Raw genomic sequence first — 24,637 nt, forward strand, 5'->3', positions numbered from 1 at the left:
AATCCTCATACTTTTAATATCTTTATATATATATATTAAAAATTGCGGCAAAATAAACTAGTTCTGGCTAAAGAGCTTCAATTGAAACTTGAGAGCATCGATGTAGATGCTCTTATAGGCCAAAGCCACACCAAAAACTCACAATATAATTATTATTAACAAAAAGATGGATAAACTTTAAAGAATTTACATGATAATGAAAAATAATTATACATATAATTTATCAATTTTTATTATCGATACTTATAATAATTTATTAAAGAAAAAGCTTCTAATAATATTTTATCACTTCACAGGAAACTAAAAATTTATAAGCTTGAAAAACCCTACCGCAAGGTTTATGCTTTATAGAGCATTATTTTTTTGAATAATTAACAAGTCCCTGCTCCCTGCTCCCTGCTCCCTGCTCCCTGCTCCGCTAAGGAACACCACCATGAGATTGAAAACCTACCGCGGCCAGATCCTCCTCCCTACAACAACCACCGCCATACTCATCCGCCGGTACGGAACAAAATATACAGCGAAAATAACCTCAACATCACCAACGGGAAGAACAGTCTCAGCCCAAGTAACCCCACCTCAACCTCTCCCCTCCGACTCCCGTGGCTACCCAATCCCCCGCCGTCAACTCATCTGCGAAGCCACCCAAATTCTCCTCCAAACCCACCGATCTCCCCAAAAACTCCTTGACCCCACCGACCCTTTCCTTTGCCTCCAGAACTACCTCTCCGCCCTCTCCATTTCCCTCACTCCCAACGAAGCCTCCGAGATTCTCAAATCCCTGAACTCCCCGTCTCTCGCTCTCAGGTTCTTCCACTTTTGCCCATCCCTTTCCCCTAATTTCCATCACGACTGCTTCACCTACTCTCGCATTATCCTCATCCTCTCCAAATCCAACCTCTCCGATAGGTTCCACCTCGCCAGGTCCATCGTATCTGAGATGGAGAGGAATGGGGTTCGTGGGTCAATCTCCACCGTTAATATATTGATTGGTTTTTATGAGAATAGTGAGGACCTGCAGAAGTGTATTGGGCTGATAAAGAAATGGGGATTGAGGATGACAGGATATACTTATAAGTGCTTGGTTCAAGCTTATTTGAGGTCACGCAATACTGAAAAGGGTTTTGGGGTTTATTTGGAGATGAAGAAGAAAGGCCACATGCTTGATATTTTTGCTTATAATATGCTCTTGGATGCCTTGGTCAAAGATTGCGAGGTTTGATTTTTGTGATTTTATTTTTGTGGGTTTTTCTTTGTTTTAAAGAAAAGGAATAATCCTATAATTAACATAGAGAAATCGAATCGATAAAGCTAATTTATTGTGCATGTGGCCGGTGCTTGTGTGAATTGCAGCATTGCTGCTCTGTTTGATGATTGTTTGCTGATTAGCTGATATGCAGCATTTCGACAGGTTGACCATGCTTATAAGGTTTTTGAGGACATGAAAAGGAAGCATTGTGAGCCAGATGAATATACGTATACCATTATGATTAGAATGACTGGAAAGATTGGTAAATCTGATGAATCATTGGAACTCTTTGAGGAAATGTTGAATAAGGGCTACTCTCCTAATTTAATTGCTTATAACACCATGATCCAGGCACTTGCTAATGCCCGGATGGTGGATAAGGCCATTCTTCTTTTCTTGAAGATGGTGGAGAACGAGTGCCGGCCTAGTGAATTTACATATAGCGTCATCCTCCATCTTCTGGCTACAGAGAGGAAACTTCATAAGCTGGATGAGGTTGTGGAAGTGTCAAAGAAATATATGAGTAGGTCAATATATGCATATCTTGTAAGGACTCTGAAAAAATTGGGCCATGCAAGTGAAGCTCACAGGCTGTTTTGCAACATGTGGAACTGCCATGAAAGGGGGGATAGGGATGCATGTGTGTCCATGTTGGAGTGTTTATGCAGTGCTGGTAAAACAACAGAGGCCATTGACCTTCTGGGTAAAATTCACGAGAAAGGAGTAAGTGTTGATACAGTCATGTATAATACAGTATTCAGTGCACTTGGCAAGTTAAAACAAATATCTCCTCTTCATGATCTTTATGAAAAGATGAAGCAAGATGGTCCTTTGCCAGACACATTCACCTACAATATTCTGATCTCAAGCTTTGGTAGGGCAGGGAAAGTTGACGAGGCTATTAAAATATTTGAGGAACTTGAAGATAGTGATTATAAACCTGATACATGCTCTTATAATTCTTTGATAAATTGCCTTGGGAAGAATGGTCATCTTGATGAAGCTCACATGAAGTTTAAGGAAATGTGTGAAAAAGGATTGAATCCTGATGTTGTGACATACAGCACTCTCATAGAGTGCTTTGGAAAAACAGATAAAGTTGAAATGGCTTGCAGGTTATTCAATGAGATGCTTGCTGAAGGTTGCTATCCTAATATTGTAACTTACAACATCTTACTTGACTGTCTTGAGAGGAGTGGAAGGACTGCTGAAGCTGTTGATTTGTATGCAAAACTCAAACAGCAAGGTTTAATCCCTGATTCAATTACATATTCAGTGCTTGCACGATTGCAAAGTGGTTCACATGGAAAAGTTAGAGTTCGCAAGCAGAATCCTATTACAGGTTGGGTTGTTAGCCCGTTAAGGTGAGGAGGATGATCGTGATGGCCCCAAAGTTGGTCCTCAATTTGTTTGTGGCAGTATAGATGACCTGCTTCTTGGTGATGACCAATTGCCTGTATGCTTTGGCAAGGCGCCGTATTGGTTTGGGATTGGATCCTGAATTTCAATGGATGATATTTTCTCTATCAAAGAAGAGCAGCCTCAACTATTGCAAGTATTACTGCATCTTGGGGAAATAAAGTTCATCCTATTCTTTTAGCAAGAATGAAGCAAACTTCAAATCATGAGATTCTTGATACCATAGAACTGACTTAAAGGAAGCTGTGGGATTCTGGATACTGATTCTAACCCGAGAAATTGCAAGGCTTGGGATTTCCTCAGATGAAATCTGCAAGGCTTGGTGTCCCTGGAATGTTATAGACTAGAATTTTTTATTTTTTTTTGAGTTAATTTTTCAGCTCCCTTTACTGATTTTTAATGTAAATAAAATTCTCGTTTAATGATTGAGAAAATTGCTATTTTTAATCTGTAAGGCTTGGGATTTCCCAGTATGATACTCCAAATACTGTAGGTTCGAGGCATCCTCATCAGGCTAAACCTAGCTGGCTGGAGAACTGGCTAGGTCTGTTCCTCCCATGGAATTACCGCATGCAGGTATTTCCTTCCCACCTTTCATTGCCCTGATTAAGTTGAACCAGGAAAGCTAAATTAAAAGTTCTGGAAATTGTTTGATGATATACTTTGAAGCATGATCAGTATATGCTGTGACTTTTTTCCCACCTGTACTCCAAATTTCCCTGAGTTGAAATTAATTATTTCATTTTCTTGTTTTGCAGTTTTAAAGAAGCTTATTTTGTTTGGTTGATTAGAATCCTGCAGCCTCAATAGGCTTGTATCTTGATTGCGGTTCTGTCTATGAGAGCCCATTTCATGCAGAGCCACACGCTTACTTGAAAGAATGGCATTCAAGAGTACTAGAAACAGGAATCATCCGTGCATTGCCAGGGAAGTTGAGGCAATCGGAGGTAATGTTGCAGCTTTGGCCTCTCGAGAACAGATGGGGTACTCTTTTGATGCTCTTAAGACATATGCTCCTGAATCCTGTCTTCTAGTAAACATGGGGAAAAATACGAGATTGATTGTGATTTGTGAAGGACTTAAAGTTATTACAAAAAAAAAAAAAAGACTCAAAGTTGAAGTACGAGGAGTGGATATATCACCATGTTCATCAATGAATTGCTGCACTTCCATTCAACAATAGCAACATTGTACTAGTCATGAATTAAAAAGCATTAAGGAAATATAAACAGTTAGCCTCAAACAATGTCTTCTGTTATTCACATGAACATTAATATGGGATAACCAAAAAATAAATTTCTTCAAAATGAAACTATGTATAAGAATCATTCAAAGCTTTAAATGATACGGCAGTATCAATCATTGGCATTCTGCAACAACCATCAATGATTTTGCTTTTGCGGGGCACGGATCGCCACCGAACTGTCGATCTGATACTGGAATGGAACACTTCATCTTCCCTAGACATGCCTGGAAAGTTGCATAGAGAGGTAAAAAGCTTGCTTGAGTTGTTAACATGAACATCAAATGCAAGAAGGCATATTAAGTTAAAATGCACAAAAGGCTCGTGTACCAGAGTCTCGAACATCTTACAGCTTGATTTTTAAAACTCTTGAGCATTGATTGATGAGATAATGAAAACAAATACAGTGATGAAATAACTGACCTCTTGGACAACAGCTTTTGAGTTTTGGGAGTGGCAAGTTCCAACAGCAAAGGAATTTCTACAGTTACCAAGGGGGGTTCCATAGCTTGCAAACGAAATACGTGAAATCTTGCTTTTTGAAGGACAAGCTAGCAGTACTTTAGGTCTTCTTCCACTGACCTTCGCAGGATTTTTATATCTTTGATTATGTTCTATCCATGAAGATACTGGAGCCAAATGAGAAGCAGTCACATGACCGCACACTTGTGAGATTGAGACAGTGTCCAAGGATACTTGGAGGGGGTTCCCACCCTCCTCTTCCTGTAAAACTAATAGGTTTCCTGCAGGTTTGAGGAATGATCTTGGTACATGATACCTAAGATGAAAAGTGGTTAGGCATATATATAAGGTAACATTCAGGACCTTTACACTTAGGGAAATGAAATCTACATTCTAAAAGCAATTCTAGAAGCTATTTTAATGGTGACCATCTTTTCAGCAAGTTGTTTTTAGCTTCAAGGAAGCTCAACTACCAAGTTCCCATGGAGTATTTTCAGACACAACATCTGAGAGTGTTTATAACATATACGTGTGCAATTATTTCGACAAATTGAGTTGGGAACTTCAGGATCACTCAGAAATAATGCTGTAAAATGCCATGACTGCCTCTTTATGTCATCTTCAGCAGTAAATTTAACTTTGACAGAATGTACCAAAAGCATCTGATACTACAAATCACGTACCACGTCTGTGCAGATCCATTCGGGGTACGATACGAGGGCCAATATCGACCAATACTTTGACCATTAACCCAAGCTTCACCCTTTCCCATGGAGGCAAGATTTAAGGCAACTGGGACATCCCCTGGAGGTGCATCAACCTGAGTCTGGCATATAAACAATCCGCAAAATAGATAAGAAATAAATGAGAACTATCACATGAAACATTTATACATTATATAAATGAGATATTAAGTTCTATTTAAAAAAAAAATTGGTTACCTTGTACCATGTAAGTGGATTTCCAGCATTTGAGAACTTTTTCCACTGAACTTGGCTTGATCCTTGCTCTGTGTAAATTTGTAATGTCTCTCCCTGCAATCCTATCTGCATCAAAAGATAGGTAGTTATGAGTGGTGAGAGCAGAACAAGTCTAAAATCATTATTTGAAGTTAAGATGATTAAATTAGAAGTCATGCAGGAATAATAAAGAAGAAAAATGAGTTCAGGGAAAGAGCAGAAGACAGTACCTGATATCCCCATGAGTAGTTGGTGAAGTCATTATTGTCTTGTTTATCTCTAATCATCACGGTTCTCAGTCCTGCAGCTCTGTTCTCCAAAAATGCTCCTGAATCCTTTACACCATTGGAATAAATTTCAAGGTGAACTGAAATTTCTTTAGCATGTTAAGAAGTAATTTCTTTAACTGTAAAATCTGGTAGTGCGAGGAAGGTGGAATTTCAATATTACCGGCATTCCAACCATCACGCTCAGTAAGGAGACATTGTTAATCCCTATACTCAAAGAAACACTTGTTTCGAATTTGAACCTTGGATTCTTACGGCTTCCTTGAACAGATCCTGAAACACAACAAATCTATAAGTTGCTTGTTACTAAATTTTGGACAGTAAGGAGGGAAGAATTTCACATAAAAGAGCAAACTCCAGATTCAAGAAGTTAATCAATATTTATTCTCTGTACATGCAGTAATAGTTAAGAAATTATGTGTTGGTATCTTTCTTGGGTAATAAAATATATTTTCACAAATGTATACATGGCCATTCCTAAATACTGACTCGTTTCTTTCGCATAGGTGAAATAGAGCTCACCTACTGCTTGTCCGTTGACAAATGCATGCAAAGCATGGCCAAGAGAGCTCACATCAAGTATGGCTTGTGTGTCAGATGACTCATGCTGAAACCTTTTGATGAAAAATGTAAACAATTCCAAAAATTAGTAATCCAAACAAGACAATTTGTGAACATTTTTCAGTTAAGCATTTACTTCATATTTAAATTAAGAGGCCTACATTTGAGTTGGATTAAAATGTGAACGTGTATGGTAATTGTAATCAAAGTTGATCACAAGACTAGTATAGTTTTTCTCAAGCATTTCAAGTTCAGTCAAAGAACTGAGTTCATAATTAATGTAAAATTGATTGCGGTATACCTGAATGTGTACCAAAGATAATCAGATGAATCTTTCGTGGTATTCATCTGCTCCAATAACGTTTCTGATCTTGTTGAGGTGCTGTCGAAGTTAGGGATTGCTTCGGTGAATTCCTGCCACACATCTGCAGCATCTAAAACCTCGCCTCTTCCCATAGTTCTTGTGGTGTATTGAGTACTGACCTGTTCAAGATTCAAGAGGTTCAAGAATTAAGCCTAACAATTACAAACTTTCAGCCAGTACTAAAAGGTGTTCAGTTTCGGATCAGGGTCAGGAAATGAGTCTTGCCTTGGCAGTATTGAAGGAAACATTCTTGCAGTCAGGTAAGATGCTAATTGACATTGGAGGCAAGTCGTATGAAGCATTTCGAAAGGGAACAGATGCGGCATTGCTTGAGTCATTGTTTATGAGAAAAGCAGCACATTCTCCTGATACTGCATTAAAGATATAGGCCTACAATATGGCAGCACAATACAATACTGATTACTCCGTAGAGTTGTGCTGTTCTGCACAATTTTTTCATGAACCATCTGATTTATGGGATTCGTATGGCATTCTGCCAATGAGATTTCACAGAAAATTTGATATACCTATTCAGATGTGTCAATTTCAACAGTACAAAATCTTTTCTGTTTTGCATCCAAAAGAAAGAAAAATGCTAAGAATTCCTTTCTGATGTCCTTACTTGTTGCTGTGGGCCTAGGTAGAGATTAACTTGCACTCCTGAAAGCAAAGGCGTTGAACATAGTTTTATTGCGGCATGCAACTCCTTGAGATGACCCCATTTTGGTTGTGTAGTCAATCCTAAATTTCATCAAAGATATGTCTGGTAAGATTTTCTGTTAGACAACACAGAAAATACTACGAAAGGAGGTATAGATGCATGCGAAAGCTTACCATACTCATCAAGTGGGGCTTGATCATAATAACTAGTTGTTACAAATGCAGAGGCTGATCTCCCGAAATTGGTTCCACCATGATACTGAAACGGCAAATTAAGCCTTAGCAGAAATTATTTCATGGTCTAAAGTGCATCCGAGAACAAATCATCAATTCTTCCAGCAGGCTGGCACATATATTTCATCTCGTATGCTTGTTGATACTTGCAGGGCGAGACTCATGTAAATGTGAGAGGAAAAAGCTTGTGAACATATATATAGTTATCAGAGGAATGTAATACCATGTAATAGTTTACAAAGCTTCCCTTCTTTGCAGCGATGAATAATGTAACATGAAATGCAATGTCCTCTGCAGATCTCAGTGGTGCATCCTCACCATATACTTGATAGCTGAAAGAAAAACATGGAAATCAGTTCGGAGAAAATCTTTTGTATACCTTCTTAGTCGAACAGCTATAGTGCTCGTCAAAGGAAGGGGAGGAAAAAGGCATCAGTACATAAACATAAACTTACTGAGTTGTCCAATTCTCTGTCCATATTGATGGTTTATTTGGTGAGTTAGGGCCAACAAATGTCTGTCCACATTTCATTCCATTGCATGAATTTATCTGCAAACTACACTCCATTAATGCTTCTTCATTATGATACAGGGTACATTGAGATATAATTAAAAATGTACGTAGGTGTTCAAGGAAGGGATTCAGAAGAACCTGTGCCCTATAATTTACAGTTTCCTGAAACTTGCAAGCTAGTTTGCAGAAAAAGAAGACTAACCACATGACCAGGAGCATTATTTTGCTTGCACATAACCCATGGCACCCCAGTTTGAAGTCCCTCAGCCATTTGTGCTGCCCATTGGACATATGCTAGACCCTCTTGACCATAAGCCTTCTGTACCGTGCCATATTCATTCTCGATCTGTAAAAGTGAGAAACATTAGATCCTAATAATCTTCTACAGACATACCCACTCACATAGTTTCATTGCAGATTGAACCTGTGATAGTATGATTGGACCTCCCTGTGAAGCATACAAATTCTCTGATTGCATCATGCTCACTACTTTTGCAGTAAAGTTTTGCATATATACCTGCCATGCCATCGATTAAATAAGTTGCCTTAAAAAAAAAAACCCTTGTATACTGTAGCTATTCACACACTACCACAGATTTAACAGTTTTAGTTTCCATTGGTATTTACTCACACACAGTACAGTCTGGTATTTCTTACAATATTGTCGTCAACACTTTGAACCCTGTAACCTGTTAGTCTATCCAGTCCTTGGGAATAAATGTCAGGATGCCATGCCAAGATATATACAACAAGTGATCTCAAGGAAAGAATTATTACCTTAAAAGGTTCATTGTCAGATCGAAAAACAATCCCCGGGATGTCATGCAGCCAGAATGGGAGCCCTCTGCAACATAATAATAATCTTTCGTCTATTAACTTATATTTTTTTATATATTTTTTAATTATTATGATTATTATTAATTATTACCCATAAGACCATTCACTTTGAATAAAGGGTCCAATCCTAAGACATGCGTAGAGGCCCTGTGCCTGGACTTCCTTGATGAACCTCACTATGTCGTGCCCTCCACTGAAGTCATACTGCCATTAATTACACAGGAAAAACAAAAAAAACAAAAAGATTAACAAGTGATCAGTGAATGCGAAAAGTAATTAAGAGAGGATTAAGGAGTTGGGATCATGGCTACAGACATGACCAGGTTGTGGTTCATGGACATTCCAAAACACGTAGGTTTCTATGGCATCCAGTCCTCCTTCCTTGGCTTTGGCTATCAGAGATGGCCACATCTGCAAATATTTACTGTTAGAGCAGCAGTCATATTTTTTTAATTTTTTGGAAAACAGGTAAGATGGGGAAAATTATAAGAAAAGAATTGGGTTTTGGAGAAAAAAAAATAATAAATTGAGAATGGTCAACACTAGTAATTTCAAGAAATTATATATCCAGTTATTTTTAATATAGCGAGGAGAAATTAATTGATCTTGAGTAAAATGTAAGGAACATAACATTAGATTATACAATTATTTTCTGATGAACGTAGAAGCTACATGGATCAAATCCCCGGCCAAATATCATTTACATCCAACTCTCAATTCTGATGATTAATTTATTAAAACGTCAACATTACTATAAGATATATAATATAATTTACCATCATCGCATTTCTTGTAATTATCTTCAAATATTAAATAACGTTGGATCAAGCCACTCAATTAATAAATTCTTAATCGAGGCCACTAATATTACGATGCCTCCCCATGTTGAAATAATACCATGAAAGCTGTCTTTTGAAGAGATAATCTAGTTGAAACTTGGGATTTTCATTTACATATGTTTTCCATTCAAATCTTAAAAAAGAAAAATGGGTCATCTAAATTTATTTATTTTTATAAAACTATATAAATTCCACAAACAATTAAAGTTTCAAGAATAATTTATATTATTCATTAACAAATTCTTTAAATAAAAGTTTTTTTAATTTCAAAACTTGTATAGGTTTACAACTAATAAAATTTGAATTTATGATCATTTAATCAATAAAACTCTCATATCATATTAAAAATATTTTCAACCCAAAAACTTAACTTTCTATATAAAATTTTGATAGTAATTTTATATTATTTTCTAAGTATTTAATGTTTAGAAATGTAGGTTTACATGGCTAGAGACAGCAGGACAGATTTCCTTGTGTGCTAATAAAAAAAAGAAAAACAAAAAAAAAAGCCTCAACGAGAATCTCGAGGGATCTCTTTCAGTGTTACCCAGATGAGCCTTTTAAGTGCAGCAAAAAAGATAATAGAAGGATGGATTAGGAAGAGTGAAAGAGGGGCATTTCTCATGGAGATCCAACAACACTAAGAAAATATATACTTGAGAAAGAAAAGAAAGTCAACTGCTATGTATACTACAAACATTTGCGTACAAATGCAATAAAACCCTACATCTAGCTTGTTCTTGGTGAGCTGTGTTGGATTTCTTTTGTTAAACTATATAATGTTTGTGTGAGAACATGTAATGTAATGTATGTGTGAAACTTGTAAGGGTTTTTTTTCAAAAACAAATATAAACCACGGAAAGCAAAGTTGAGGTAGAAAAAAAATTTACGGAAAGCAAAGTTGAGGTAGAAAAAAAATTTGTTTGACGTGCTGATATCAAAAATAAAAAAAATATTATATATATATTTATAAATAAAAAATATTTTAAAAACAATCGTTATATACTACAATTTTTAAACAAACTAAAAAACCTAACCAAGTGTTCCAGCACTTGATCTAAATGATGGGGGGAGATCGCAAACTCGAGGTTTTCAGTTAATAATATACTTATACGTGGGTTTAGAAATGTAAGTTATAAAATTTGGATAAAAAATATTTTTTTTTAATTAATTTTTCATGATTTGACTATTATTAATTTAGCTACTAGTTCGGTTCTAAATTGCTGTGGTGTCACTTGATGATAATCCTTTGTTCTAGACTACTGAATATGATTTTCCAAGTTAGTGAACTTATAATGAAATGAAATTATCCAAGTGATTGATATCGAACTAACTTGATCACTATAACAAATTAACTTTCGATATTCATGATTTCTTCATTCTAATTTTCAACGAGAACAACTACTGCAATGAAATACAGTGATCAGCTCGGTGGCAAGCTTGTTCTTCTTCCAAAACGAAAACAATTATGGCATGCATAGAAGGGTTTGTAAGCTAAAGTACCTCTGGGGTGCTTCGAGGATAGTGAATAGAACCAGAGAAAACAATCTTCCGTTGCCCATCAATGATCAGAGATCTGCCATCGTAGGTTACATCTCTGCCACGAACGGCACTACCACTGCCAATAACTGCTAAAACAGCCGCCACTAAAAACAATACCCTCCTCATCTATAGTAGTACTGATCGCTACCCAAAAATCTATACTTTCTCTGTTGGAGGGAAGAACTATATATGATCTCTCGTTAAGAACACAACAATGGCGGCAAGAGCCGGCACTTTCTATAAGTATTTGTGGCAAGACATGCACATACGGAAATCAAGTGTAAGCTTAGTTTGGGAACTTCCCTTTAAATATATAGTAGAACAGCTTTCCATATATAATAAAATAAAATAAAGAGCTTATAAGGGTTGTTGTATTTCCGCCAAATTAATAAAATAATTAAAGGGTTTAACCCTAGCAGTAAGGAGGTTTGCCCTTGCCTTTGTTTTTGTAGCTCGAGTGCCTCTCTGGATATTAAAATATAGGCTCGATCGATTTTAACGGAAGATGCCGGCGAACAAAGAAAATGAAAGTAGTGCACAGTCGTAAGCTGAACAAGATGTTGGTGAGAGGAAGAGACGGCAGAGGAGAGGGTATAGTGTCGCACGTCAGATCGGTTTCACATAGAATTTGGGCGGCTCCTCCACTGTGTTTGACTGAGAGAGTAACAAATAACCAATTATGCATCGCCATCTGATATTTTACGAGGCAGCAGTCAAAAAAGAGATCTTGCTTACTTGCTTGCTTGAAGAAACTTGTGGCGTAAGTAAAGGAAATAATGAGTTGAGCTGTAGCAAGATATATAAATTATGTGACTCCGTACTCATCCCTTTGTTTAGACATTTATAATATAGTACAAGCATCTCTTGTATAACACACACACACACACATATATATATATATATAGTTGCCTTCATGGGATGTCCCTAGTGTTTGTAATTGCAATTGAATCTTTTTTTTTGGTTAAAATTTGATTTTTTTTATTTTAAATTAAAATTTTTTATTAATTTTAGATCGTTTTGATGTGTTAATATTAAAAATAATTTTTTAAAAAAATATTATTTTAATATATTTTCAAATAAAAAAACACTTTAAAAAATAATATTTACCACACTCTCAAACACTGTCGTAGCCCCTTTCATATATATATTGAAATAGCAAGGTAAATTATAAATTAATCATTTTAGTTTTCTAGTTTCAAAAACTATTTGTTTTGTTTTAAGAAATAATATGGGATTCATCTATTTTTTGTAAATTATATTCATGTTTCAGTCTTTTTCATAATAAGAGATATATAGAAGTTAAATATTGCATTCTAGCATTAACATATATTTTCTATTGTGATATATAAAAGGAAATATAATTTGTTTTCTTTAGAGAGTTTATGTCTTTGTAATTTTGACATGTAAAATTGTTTTAATATATATAAGAGAATTGTTTTAATTTTGACAATTTAAATCTTAAGATATGGACTAACATGCTGGCTGGGCCTTGGTTATATTATAATCTATTACTATATAATCTATTACTATATAAAAAATTATATAAAAGCGTTAAAAACTTTCAATTAATTATTATATTCTTAATATAAATTTTCGTTTCTAAAAAATCTTTAATACAATATTAATAACATCGTAATATACAACTAATACTCATGTTCACTAGTAAAAACTATGATATTTTTTTTAAAAAAAAATAGATGGCTTTTAAAATTAACAAAAAAAAAAGAGAGAGGAATTTTACTTTACTCATCTTCAAAAAAATATTATTCACTATAATAGTGTTTTTTGTTCTTTTCAAATTTTTTTTTAATTTCAATTACATCATTTAACATTAAATTTATTGGGTCATGAGTTTGATAAACTGACTCAAGTTTTTTTCTTCTTTTTCTAATTCACTTTTCTCTCAATTGTATCCTTCAACATTGGATTTATTAGTAATTAGGCTTTGAGATTTCTTTTGGTTTTATTTCTATGGAGTTATCTCTATCTCATGACTCGATCACATGTTTAGAGAGTTAACCTAAGTTGAATCGAGTTATTTTTTGTATCTTTTTTTAATTGATTTTTTCTCTTAATTTTGTCTTTCAATACTAGGTTGATTAGAAATTATGCTTCATAATTTATTTCATTTTGCTTTATATTGAGTTATCTTAATCTCATGACCCAGATAAGTTAACCTGGGTTGACTTGAGTCATTTTTTAAATCCTTTTTATTGATTATTTTTTTATTTCATCCTTCAACATTGGGTTAATTTATTGAAAATTTGTTTTCATAAAAAAAAAATTATTTGCTTATTATGGGATTATCATGGTTTTATGACTTGGCATGTGAATTGACAAGTTAACCCGAATTGATCTAATTTGTTATCGTTTCATTATTTATAAAAAAAATATCATATTAAATATTTATTTTCAGTCAAATTATATTTGTACATATCGGTCATTTGGGTTGCCTTTGAACCCGTTAAGGCTACCGGATTATATTAGGTCAATTCCCACACGCTTTTAATTTCTTTTTACTAAAAAATAAGCATTATTAATGCTTAAATATTTTTTTTAAAATTAAAAAAAATTAATCAGACCCTTGATGTAGTCCAAGCCAATGATCTAGTAAATCCTAAAATATATAGATTAATCACAACTTTTCATTAAATTTTTTTATTTATGCACCATATTATTATCCAAACAGCTAAAAGAGTTTGGAAATTCACTATAAACCAAGAAACAAAACAATATAAATTGAAACAATATTTTTTACTTTTTTGTCCTTCTTAACAAAAACTAATGGCCTTGTTGATGGGGTAATATCGTCTTCTCCACGTGATTCATTGCTCATTAGCGATTTAATGGAGGCAAATTGATATTCTCATCTTTTTTAGCACAATAAAATTACTTAATTACCTTTAAAAACAAAAAATATTAAATTGTCATCTAGGGGCTTCTTCTTCTTTTCAATTTTTATACATAGTAAAATGATAAAATTACCTTAAAATCATTAATTATTAAGCTAGCATGCAAGGATGTTTTTGTGTTTTCAACTTGGTTTTTTTTGTTCTAATCAAGTTTAAAGATGAAAATTTTGATATTTTAATAAATATATAATATTATTTAAAAAGGCATAAAGGTGGGACACACATATACATACATACATACATAAAGATGTGTGTGTAAAAGAAAATGGAGATAAAGGATTAAAGAGAAAAATAACGATAAGAAATATTGGTAACAAAAAGATGTTATCGAATTTATTAGCATCTTCAAGGGATAGATAATTTGATGGCAGTTATATGAATTGTTAGATTTATTGGTATCAATAAGAATTGAGAGGATATATATTGATGATAATTGTATGAATTGTTGGAAGTATTGGTATCCGGAAGGAAATAGCTAAATTATTTTAAATTTTATAAATTATTGGATTTATTGGTATTCATGAGCCCAGATTAACAGCAATTATATGAATTACCAGATTTAATAGGAAGGGATAGGAAATTTTTAGATTATTAAAATATATAAGAGGATAACTAGATTGTTGATAATTAATTGAAGTGTTGGGGTTGTAGCAATTGTAAAGGATTGCTTGGGTGAAAAGATGATTAATGTGGATTAGTTGAATATGTGCATAACTATGTAAAGAATTGACTTTGAGATGTTTGTGTTAATTAAAATATATAACAGCAGATGTAGAATTATGGACAATATTTTTATGATTAATTAATAATTAAATCTTTATGGTTTAGTGTTTTGGTGACATGTATACTATTAGATTTGTAAATTCTTGAATTAAATTCTAAAGTTAGAAGTAGTTCATATTCTAAATCTTTTTAATTATTTAGGTGTTACATGTGTGAATGAGTATTTTGTAAATTTGGGAGATTGAGATTAATGTTAATTAAGATGTGATTTAGGATGATTGGTTCGTGATTGTAAGATTAAGAATTGAGTTTTTATATTGTAATATAATGTTGATAATTTGATATGCTTAAAAGTAAAGGAAACTTTACTAAATTTTTTTAAAAAAAAAAATCCAGTTTTAAGGAATGTACCAATATGTTTACATTAGATTTGAATATTAAAAATGGAAATGTTAGATATGGTGCTATCTCAATCCTATTCTCATAGTTATAAGATTAACAGGTTAACTTTGGTTGACTCGAATTTTTTTTTTATTAGTTTTTTTTAGAATTATTTTTTTAAAATTCATACCATGAAATTTTTTTTTTTGAGGTTTTCCTTCAACGTGGTAACTTCTAGACTCATAATCACAATCACGAATTTTAAAAGTTAATACGAGTTGAATTTGAATTTTTTTTTAGGTTCATTTTTCAATTTATTTTTATTTTCAATTTTATTCTTCAACATTTAATTTTTTGAGAATTAGTCTTCGTATTTATTTTTCCTTTTCTTTCTAAGGGTTTATTCAAATCATGTGTCCATGATCGCGGGGTTAGCAAGTTAATGCTGGTTAACCTAGATATTTTTTTTAATTATTTTTTTTCAATTTCATCTTTCAACATTGAATTGTTTTATAGTTGAGCTTTATAATTTGATTTAGTTTGCTCTTTTTATGGTTTTTTTTTCCTTTTTTTAGCACAGACAATCGTTTGATTAAATAAAAGATTAGAAAAAAAAACTGAAAAAAAATATGTTTTTACTATGCACCACTTCACAAAATATTATTCATTGTAATAGTGAATGTGTATTTTTTTTCCTTTGTTTTTTTTTTATTTTTTAAATCTATATTTTTTATTCCTAATTTCATCTTATAACATTTGATTTACTAGAAATTACGTTTTATAATTTATTGTATTTGCTTTTCTATACATTTATCCCAATCTACTGACTTGTGTCACGAGTTTGATTAGTTAACCTGGTTGACTCGAGTTTTTTTTAATTAGTATTTTTTTTTCAACTTTATCTTTTAACATTGAGTTTATTATGAATAAGGCTTCATGATTTATTTTGGTTTGCTTTCTATGAGGTTATTGCGGTCTCATGAGTCAGGTCACAAGTTTTGCGGGTTAACCTAAGTGGACTTGGGTTGTTTTATTGTGTTCTTTTTTTAGAATGATTTTTTTTTCCAATTTCATTCATAAATAAAGGGTTGATTGAGAATTAAACTTCATAATTTATTTTAATTCATTTTTTACAGGGTTATTCTAATTTCATGACGGTTTGGCAGGTTAACACCAATTGATTCGAGTCATTTTTTCAATTTATTTTCTATGAGTTTATATCAAACTCATGACTTGGGTCATAAATTTGACATGTTAATATAAGTTGATTCAGGTCTTTTGTGTTTTTTTTAATTGATTTCTTTTTAATTTTATCATTCAACATTGAGGTGATTACGAATTAGATTTTATAATTTGTCTCGGTTTACTTTTTATGTTGTTATCTGGTCCCATAACCCAAGTTTTTGGTTTGGCAGGTAGACTTGGGTCAATTTTTATCTTTTTTTTAATATATTTTTTTTGATTTCGTCTTTCAATATTCAATTGATTGGGAATTGAGTTTCATAATTTGTTTTATGTGAAAGTATCATGATCTCATGACCTGAATCGCGGATATGAAAGATTAACCCAAATTGACTCTAATCAATCCATCATGTTGTTGTCTTAATTCACACACACACACACACACACACACACACACACACACACAAATAATGAATGATCAAATCCCTTAATTCTAGGGTCTAATAAACGTAATCAGATCCCTTAATCCTAAGCTTATTGTAGGAAGGATTACAATAAGAATATATAGAACAATAATGAAAATCTTAGAGAGATAATCAAGGGATATATAACTATGAAAGAAACTAAATAAGAAAAGAAGAATATATTGACATCCCCCCTCAAATTGATGTGGGTAAGTCTAGCAGCATCAATTTGCTACTAATAAACTTGTGTCGTTGACATGTCAAAGCTTTTGTAAAGACATCAGCTATTTGAAGATCAGTTGTAAGATGAGGAAGAGTGATAACACCTCGAGTAAAGGCCTCCCTAATGTAATGACAATCCACTTCTATGTGCTTTGTGCATTCATGATATACCAGATTCGCAGTTATTTGAATGGCACTAGTATTATCACCATGAAGTGGAGTAGGATCAGTTGGAGGAAACCTAAGTTCAGAAATAAGACCACGTAACCACATAATTTCAGAACAAGCTGCAGACATGGCTCTATACTCAGCCTCTATAGAAGATTTAGAGACAAACATGCTTCTTACACTTCCAAGAAATCAAGGCATCTCCAAGAAAAATGCATCAGCCTGTGGTAGACTTCCTAGTATCCAGGTAGTCAGCCCAATCTACATCACTATATGCAGTCAAATTAAGAGTAGATTGTGAGTATTTCTGTTGCTTGAAAGGCCTAAAGCAAAAAGGGCAGAAACTATCATTTGTTGGACCATTTCAGGAGTAATAGAAGACTGACCAGGACTAGGAGCATTTGAGGGACCAACCGAGACCTTATAGGCAGTTTCAGATTTCTTTGGAGGCCAAATGGAACAATCTTTGATGATATACTCTGTTTTCTTACAATAATTGCAAAAAAATTTAGTACAATTAATGACAATGTCCCCAAATCCTCTACAACTATAGCACTGGACATTAGACATATCTCTGCCTCCTTTAGATCTCCTTTGAGCAGCGTAGGCAACAGGAATTGGAGTAGAATTTTGAGCTTTCTACTCCAAGACAGCCTGTGTAATGATTCGTTATTCTTTCCTGAGAAGCTCTCCCACAAATATCCAATAAAGAAACTAGTTCTCTATTCATCAGGTTGGACCTAATTGCTTCAAAATCCCCCCTTAACTTCATTAAAAACTTATCACACTTGCTAGTCTTATGCACGCTTTGGATAGCAATGAGTCCTTCAGGAGATACACTTGCATGCACAATATTTGTGTACTTAGCCCAAAGATTTGCAAAGAAAGAATAAAACTCTTGTATTGACATATTGCCTTGACTGAGTTGACCCAACTCGAGTTCCAATTAGAACCTTCATGCTGTATTGCTTTGGTTGTAAACTTTCTTTAGGTAATCCCACATTTCTCTAAAGGATTTGTAAGGTTTGAGATTGAGAAGCATGGAGAGTTCCATACTTCCAAGTATACAAGACATAATCTAATCATCATTCACCTCCCATTTCACATATTTCTCCTCCTCCTTCTCGTTGTTATGTACAGGATCTGTCCCAGCAATATAACCCCATAATTCCTTTTCCTTGACAAAAATCTAAAATTAAAATACCTAGGCAAAATAGTTCTTGCCATTAAATTAAATAGAAAAATGTTCAGATTGTTCCAGAGATATGATTTAACCAGAAACAAGAACTAAGAAATCAAGTCCAAGAAAAACATAATAGAAGAACCAGACAAGGAACCAAGCACAAGATGAATTGATTTCAGAGTTTTGGGTTTGATACCATGACAAGATAATTCAAGAGAATTTCTGAAATGTTTTGTGTATCTTTCACTAAGAGAATTATAATATATATATACACCAAGAATGATCAAATCCTTTAATTCTAGGGTCTAATAAACATAATCACATTCCTTATTCCTAGGCCTATTATAGAAACAATAAGAATATATAGAAAAATAATGAAAATCTTAAAAAGATAATCAAAAATATACTGAAAGAAACTAAATAAAATATATATATATATATATATATATATATATATGATTTGTTTTGTTTGACTTGATTGTTTATATATATATATATATATATATATATATATATATATATATATATATAAACAATCAAGTCAAACAAAACAAATCATTTTAAGTGAATGTCTTCACTGTTTAAATTTTTTCAACTAAAAGAAACACTGCAATGATTGGATGATTTTTTTTTATATTAAAAAAATACATCTTACCCGCAGCTTCGCTTAATATAGTAAATACCCAAATGAAGTAAAAAGTGTGCTGTACATGGGAGGGAGTAGGTTCCTGCAACAAGAATTTGGAACGCATACTAATACAGTATACAGAGAAAAAAAACTCATCGCCATTCATTCCTATGATAATAGGAATGTGAAAGCTGGACTATCAGAAGAAAATCAATAAATTGTAGTAGAACGCCTTAGGATTAGAGAACAAATCTATTCAAACAAAAATCGAAGAATCAGCTGATACAGGTCCGTCATCGCTGAGCTTCGTGATTTTACATCTACAAGTTATAATTGGCTGCTGAATATCCATATGCGTCTACTAATAGAATCAAGAACGATACTAACATAGATTTATTAAACTACAAAATGACAAATTTTTATGATTTATAAATGCACCCAAATGTAGGAAGTGCTTTACATGTGAGTGGAGTAGGTTCCTGCAACAACAATTTGGAACGCATAGTAATACAGTTTACAGAGAAAAAAATTCGCATGTTGCTGTGCTCACAGAGAAATTTACATCTTTCAAGATGTCTCGTTTGGTTAGTAGCGCAAGAAACTCTCATCTTAGCACGACATTTAGCTTGCTTTGCACCTGTTCTCTCACAGACATCTGCATTCACAATAGCAAATATGTTTTCAATCATGAACTATATCCCACAGGAAAATGAAATACAAAAGGATGAATTTCCTTTAAAAATAAATACCTGCAAATCATTGATTTCCTCATCAGTAAGTGAACGTTCCATGGATCGGTAAGCAATCCTGTAGCAGTGACTTGTCATTCCTTTCTTGTTTGTAAAATTGTCTATCAAGCTCACCTGAGTCACAAAATTATTTATAAAGATTAGCACCAGTATTAAATCTTCGTCCACACCAAAGAAACACTGTCGGGTCATGTTTTATATGACCTCAGAGAACAATCATAGAAAGAAGGTGATTAGTTGTAGACAATGCAATAATTCCAGGCTTCTTTGCCCAATTTAAACTTCTATGGAAAACTAACTTTCGAAGTTCGAAACTTTCAACTTTAGTCCAATTCAGAAAGTTTAGCCATTTTGAATTCTGTTAGAATGTTTTAGTGAATTAGAAGTTTGTACTACAAAGTTTCAACTTTTAAACAGTATGTTTATTTCACCCTCATATCTCTAAAGGGCTATGGTGCATTACCATCATTCTTATCCCCCTTTCCTCTCACTTTCTATTTGTGCGGGTTGTGTTTGCACAGCAACTACAAAGTGACTAAACTTCAAGCTTACAAAATGTTTAGAATTCGATGAAAACCACAGGGAGATGAAGACACAGTCAAGTCTTCCACAATTCTTTTACAGAAAGAGTAGAGGAATATTTGCACATTTAACAAACCTCCATCTACAAGGGATCGTGTGAAAGGCCTTCACACTATTACCTGATGGAAAATGATAACATAACTAAAACAACTCACATGCATAGAATGAAGTGGACCGCGTCTATAAAACTTAAGGCCAAACTACCCAGGTGATGGGGGATGAAGAAAGATAACAATGGAAATTACTACTTGATTATTTAGAAATTTTATTGCTGTACAATTACTCTAGATTCTAGCACTGTTAATATTTAATATTTAGGAGTTGAATAATAATTTAGTGTATTTTGGACTTATGAATCAAGAATATTTAGTAGGTTTTCCTATTTTATTTGGTTTGGTGCTTGTATATAAGCACCCTACCTAGGCATTCAAAGAACATTGGATACTAATGATCAGGATAAATTGAATTTTCTTACGGAGAATCTTCTTGGTGGTTCTTCATCAGCAGGTCAATATTGTGATTAACAAACAAAGTTGCAACCCCAAGAAAAGAAAATCCATACCTCCTCAACAAGATCCCCAGCAATTCCTCTGACAACTTCACATAAATTGTTTTCTGTAAATGATTCATTGATCCAAAAACTCATGTCCTTGTAACAAGGAGGATACTGCACATATATTCCACTTTTAGATATTCATATCCTGCTGTCATTCTTCTTAAATTTTTATTCAAAAAAAGCAAGCAAATAAAACAGTGTCCATCTATGAAGGAAAAACACAATTGTACCTTTGAGAATGGCTTGAATTTGATTCCTAGCTGCCCTTTCGAAAACTGCATAACAGACATTCAGATTAGTTACTCGGGCCTACTGGATCACTGACATATTAAAAATGCCAAATTGCGACTTTAAAGCATTCAATTTTTTTTAATGGAGTAAATCAAAACAAATAGCATGAAGGAAGAGGAGAAACCAGCAACACAGTATTATAATTCAAGACAGACCTGAGAAGTAAATCGCTCATCATTTGACCAGAAAAGCCGGATATCAGGGATATCAAACAGAACCATTGCAAGTCGCTCCAAACCAAGTCCAAAAGCCCAAGCAACATTATTAAGTTTTCCATTCCTCTTTAAAATTTCTTGCTCTGTCACCCCACAGCCTAAAACTTCCAGCCACTTCTCCTGAAAATTTATTGGTCATTGGTCGGTGAGTCAGATGTTCTGCTACAAGTTTGACAGAGAAATCAATTTTATTATTTGCAAACACACCATCATATACATTTCCATTAGCAGTGTGTTTCCATGCACTATAAAAAAAATTAAAAATAAAATGTTGGAGGGTTTAATTGTACATGAGAACTATCCAAAGTATCTGGGAAATCCTATTGTTAGTGCCAAGTCAACTTTTAAATCTCCACAAATTAAACATTAATGCCGCACCCCATGCTCAAACCATGAGTTGGGAATCCTAACTTAGGATGTTTAGCCAACTAAATAAATAGTGTAGGGATAATGAATCAGTAAAAACATGCAAAGCTACCATATGAAAAGGTTCAAGATCAGCACAGTACCTGAAAATATATCTCAAGTTCAAACGATGGATTGGTGAAAGGAAAATATGTATCGACCCAGCGCATCTCCACAGCACCTGAGATTTTTACCAAATCAACATATAGAAGTACACCTGATGGATCTAGGATAATATGAAAAAAGGAGGCCATTTTGAGATATAACTATTTGAAGGGGCACCAAACAAATTAAAAGAAATTACTCGTCTTCCAAGGCTGCAATGGTGAATTGCACCAGAAAAAAAGGATCTATAAGCCATTGCCTCTAAGACTAACAACTATTACAATGAACTTGATAGAATCTCTCCTCCATAATGAAAAAAAAAAACAAATAAATGAGAACATGAAATAAACTCAGAACTTTAGATTATCCTATATTTTACCAGCTATCCATGTTATTTATGAATTTCTCTTTACAACATTAAGAGCCTGTATGTTATTCCATATCTCTTTAGCATCATTCCAAGTGAGGTGCAGCAGATTGACACCCCTACCCCAGTTTTAATATATGTATTGCCTCTCCCAGTCCAACTTGGCAACACAAGTTTCCAAATTTATAAACTGGATAAACCAGGTTCCAAACACTATCTAACAGCCCAAAATAATTCCCAAATTCTGTGCAATAACATTATGAAACCAATTGGAAATATTATCTATACAGTATCAGTTTTTCTCAACAAGTTATAACGATTTTACCAAATAAATGTGTTGCCAAACCCTCAAGACATTTCTTTAAATCCTCAGCTGCAAAAGATGTGCCATCCACGCCAGATGCCTCCCATTCATCAGGAGAAAAAACACGAAACCCTTCCATCTGCAAGGTAACAAGACAAACTAATTAATTGAAAAGGAAGTAGAGAGCTTCCAAGGCCAATAGATTCAGAAACCATGATTGCAAAAATCAGAGATAAGAAACCTGATGGAAAACAGGGTAGTGAGTTGAATCAATAGAATCTCTGCGATAGACATCTCCAGTTACAAGAAAGTGAGTGTGACCCTTCCTCAACAGCTCTGCCTGATGTGCACTTGTATGGCATCTTAAAACAGTTTGAGAGTCAACATAGTATGTGTCGTTATAGCTCCTGCTTACATGGTCAGCTGGAACCAAGACATCATCGAAATTCTGCAAAACGTATATTTACTGTCACTATAAACTAAACAGCAGTTCGTTTTCAAAAAAGATCTATTACAGACACATTCAAGAATAGAACTAGATAGAAATTTTTCATAAATTAAAGAACTTTACCTGTTTTACAGAAACAATTGGGCAAAGTTCGTCAAACTTGTCGAACTTATTTGAGTAATTGGTATCAAAATAGTCATATATCGTATTCTTCAAAATTCCAAGTGGATGTTGATCCCTCCTATGAAGTTGCAATCCAAGCTTAGAAAATATTGTATCCGGTACATTATTTGTAGGGTCATCCCTCACCACATCTACAAAACCCCAACATCCTAAACTGTCAAAATTCCTCAACAAAATTCCAAAACATCAACTTAACAAATCCCAATTTGACCGGGAAAAAAAGGGCATAAACAGCACAACATATCAAATGCAAAAACTTCAATCACTGAAATTATACGATCTTTATAAGTCCATAACATTTTATTTAACTTGTATAAGCACTTCAATTATTCCATGTTACAAAACAAGCAACGGTCAACTACAAGAAGGGAAAAAAATGAAGATTGAACCACTGCAGTGAAGAGCGGAATGATAACCAAACAAAAGTGGAATAATGAAAAGGGTACAGAAAACCCATTAATGCATTGAAGTAGAAATATAGATAAGAGCACATAGTTTATACCATCTCTGGCAATCTTGACACCACCAAGTTCAAGAACAGAAATGACAGGTCGTCTCCAAGTTTTGGGGTTTGAAGGGAGAGCAGAGGAGGAGAAAGGGATAGAGGAAGAGAAGTGGGAGAATCCAGTTTTAGTGTGGAGAAAGAGTTGGGAAGTTTTGGAGAAGAGAGTGGAGTGGACTAGTGACAGAGCCATTGCCACGCTCTGATGAAAGAAAGAGGAGCAGCGTTGGTGAAATGAGAACCCAAGACTTAAGTGAACTGTTGATGACATGGATAAACGATCCGGGTTAGGTTTTTGTTTTTTTTTTTTTTTTTTGTTGGAGACGACGTGTAGTCTCCTTATGAATGACTCGTCTTACTTGAATTATAGGATAATTTTCTTCTTCTTTTTATCTTCTTCCTCTTTCTTTGGTTTTCTACGGGCTGCAAACTTGTAAAAATAGTCTTGTAAAAAAAACTCAAATCCCATCTAATTTATTAAAAAAATAAATAATTATGAGAATATATTAAAATTTAATAATATATGATAATTTGTTATTTTTCAAAAAAAAATTAAGTTAATTAATCAAGTCAAGTATAATTTTTTTATGCGAGCATATTTCTGTTAGAATCTTGGTGTTTTGTTTAAGAATGAACTCTTGTTTTTTGAGAGCCAGCAATTCATTTTTATTAGAGTTAATTAAGTCAAATAATGACTTAGTCATTATTTTTTGTTTTTGTTACCACAATCTTCAGGATATGAAAATATGGGTTGTTTTCTTTTATTCCAAGTTGTAATGGCTATTTAAGCTGAAAGCATTCTATTAAATAAAAAGACTACAGAGTTGAAGTTGTGCAAGATCATTGGTATTATAACAATTGGTATTAGAGCCTTTTAACAAGGCTTGACTGTAAGTA

The 24,637-nt window shown here is 33.6% G+C and overlaps 3 protein-coding genes across 3 annotated transcripts; 1 reads left to right on the forward strand and 2 right to left on the reverse strand.

Annotated features, from left to right (window-relative positions):
* Positions 1-340: 340 nt before the first annotated feature.
* On the forward strand, positions 341-3,115 carry LOC133669269 (pentatricopeptide repeat-containing protein At1g51965, mitochondrial). The gene is made up of 2 exons (XM_062089336.1): positions 341-1,216; positions 1,412-3,115. The coding sequence occupies exons 1-2, from the start codon at positions 434-436 to the stop codon at positions 2,615-2,617; spliced, it is 1,989 nt and encodes a 662-aa protein (XP_061945320.1). The 5' UTR covers positions 341-433; the 3' UTR covers positions 2,618-3,115.
* A 699-nt stretch (positions 3,116-3,814) lies between these two features.
* LOC133669268 (beta-galactosidase 16-like) lies at positions 3,815-11,835 on the reverse strand. Its single transcript, XM_062089335.1, has 19 exons — positions 11,132-11,835; positions 9,105-9,200; positions 8,881-8,993; positions 8,730-8,796; positions 8,377-8,469; positions 8,155-8,298; positions 7,894-7,988; positions 7,662-7,770; positions 7,379-7,463; positions 7,167-7,285; positions 6,770-6,934; positions 6,482-6,663; positions 6,142-6,233; positions 5,783-5,892; positions 5,563-5,667; positions 5,315-5,419; positions 5,057-5,199; positions 4,335-4,689; positions 3,815-4,138 (listed from the first exon to the last, which is right to left on the reverse strand). Exons 1-19 carry the CDS (start codon positions 11,294-11,296, stop codon positions 4,028-4,030), a joined length of 2,454 nt encoding a protein of 817 aa, XP_061945319.1. The 5' UTR covers positions 11,297-11,835; the 3' UTR covers positions 3,815-4,027.
* Positions 11,836-19,442: 7,607 nt separating this feature from the next.
* LOC133669068 (phenylalanine--tRNA ligase, chloroplastic/mitochondrial) lies at positions 19,443-24,006 on the reverse strand. Its single transcript, XM_062089079.1, has 10 exons — positions 23,741-24,006; positions 23,179-23,369; positions 22,849-23,055; positions 22,629-22,746; positions 21,936-22,012; positions 21,367-21,546; positions 21,151-21,195; positions 20,927-21,031; positions 19,783-19,896; positions 19,443-19,688 (listed from the first exon to the last, which is right to left on the reverse strand). The coding sequence occupies exons 1-10, from the start codon at positions 23,931-23,933 to the stop codon at positions 19,638-19,640; spliced, it is 1,281 nt and encodes a 426-aa protein (XP_061945063.1). The 5' UTR covers positions 23,934-24,006; the 3' UTR covers positions 19,443-19,637.
* Between the last annotated feature and the right edge of the window lie 631 nt (positions 24,007-24,637).

The sequence above is a fragment of the Populus nigra genome, chromosome 12 (genome assembly GCF_951802175.1).
Source record: "Populus nigra chromosome 12, ddPopNigr1.1, whole genome shotgun sequence".
In the NCBI taxonomy this organism is placed as follows: Eukaryota; Viridiplantae; Streptophyta; class Magnoliopsida; order Malpighiales; family Salicaceae; genus Populus; species Populus nigra.

Excerpts from the sequence above, each read along its gene's own strand:
- LOC133669269 (XM_062089336.1), top strand. The coding sequence starts at position 434 with ATGAGATTGAAAACCTACCGCGGCCAGATCCTCCTCCCTACAACAACC. Across the intron at positions 1,217-1,411 it reads CCTTGGTCAAAGATTGCGAG|GTTGACCATGCTTATAAGGT; the intron begins GTTTGATTTTTG and ends GCATTTCGACAG.
- LOC133669268 (XM_062089335.1), bottom strand. The coding sequence starts at position 11,296 with ATGAGGAGGGTATTGTTTTTAGTGGCGGCTGTTTTAGCAGTTATTGGC. Across the intron at positions 7,989-8,154 it reads ATAATGCTCCTGGTCATGTG|ATAAATTCATGCAATGGAAT; the intron begins GTTAGTCTTCTT and ends TGTAGTTTGCAG. Across the intron at positions 4,139-4,334 it reads CAAAAGCTGTTGTCCAAGAG|GCATGTCTAGGGAAGATGAA; the intron begins GTCAGTTATTTC and ends GCAACTTTCCAG.
- LOC133669068 (XM_062089079.1), bottom strand. The coding sequence starts at position 23,933 with ATGGCTCTGTCACTAGTCCACTCCACTCTCTTCTCCAAAACTTCCCAA. Across the intron at positions 22,013-22,628 it reads TTTGGCAACACATTTATTTG|GTGCTGTGGAGATGCGCTGG; the intron begins GTAAAATCGTTA and ends TAAAAATCTCAG. Across the intron at positions 21,196-21,366 it reads ATGAGCGATTTACTTCTCAG|TTTTCGAAAGGGCAGCTAGG; the intron begins GTCTGTCTTGAA and ends TCTGTTATGCAG.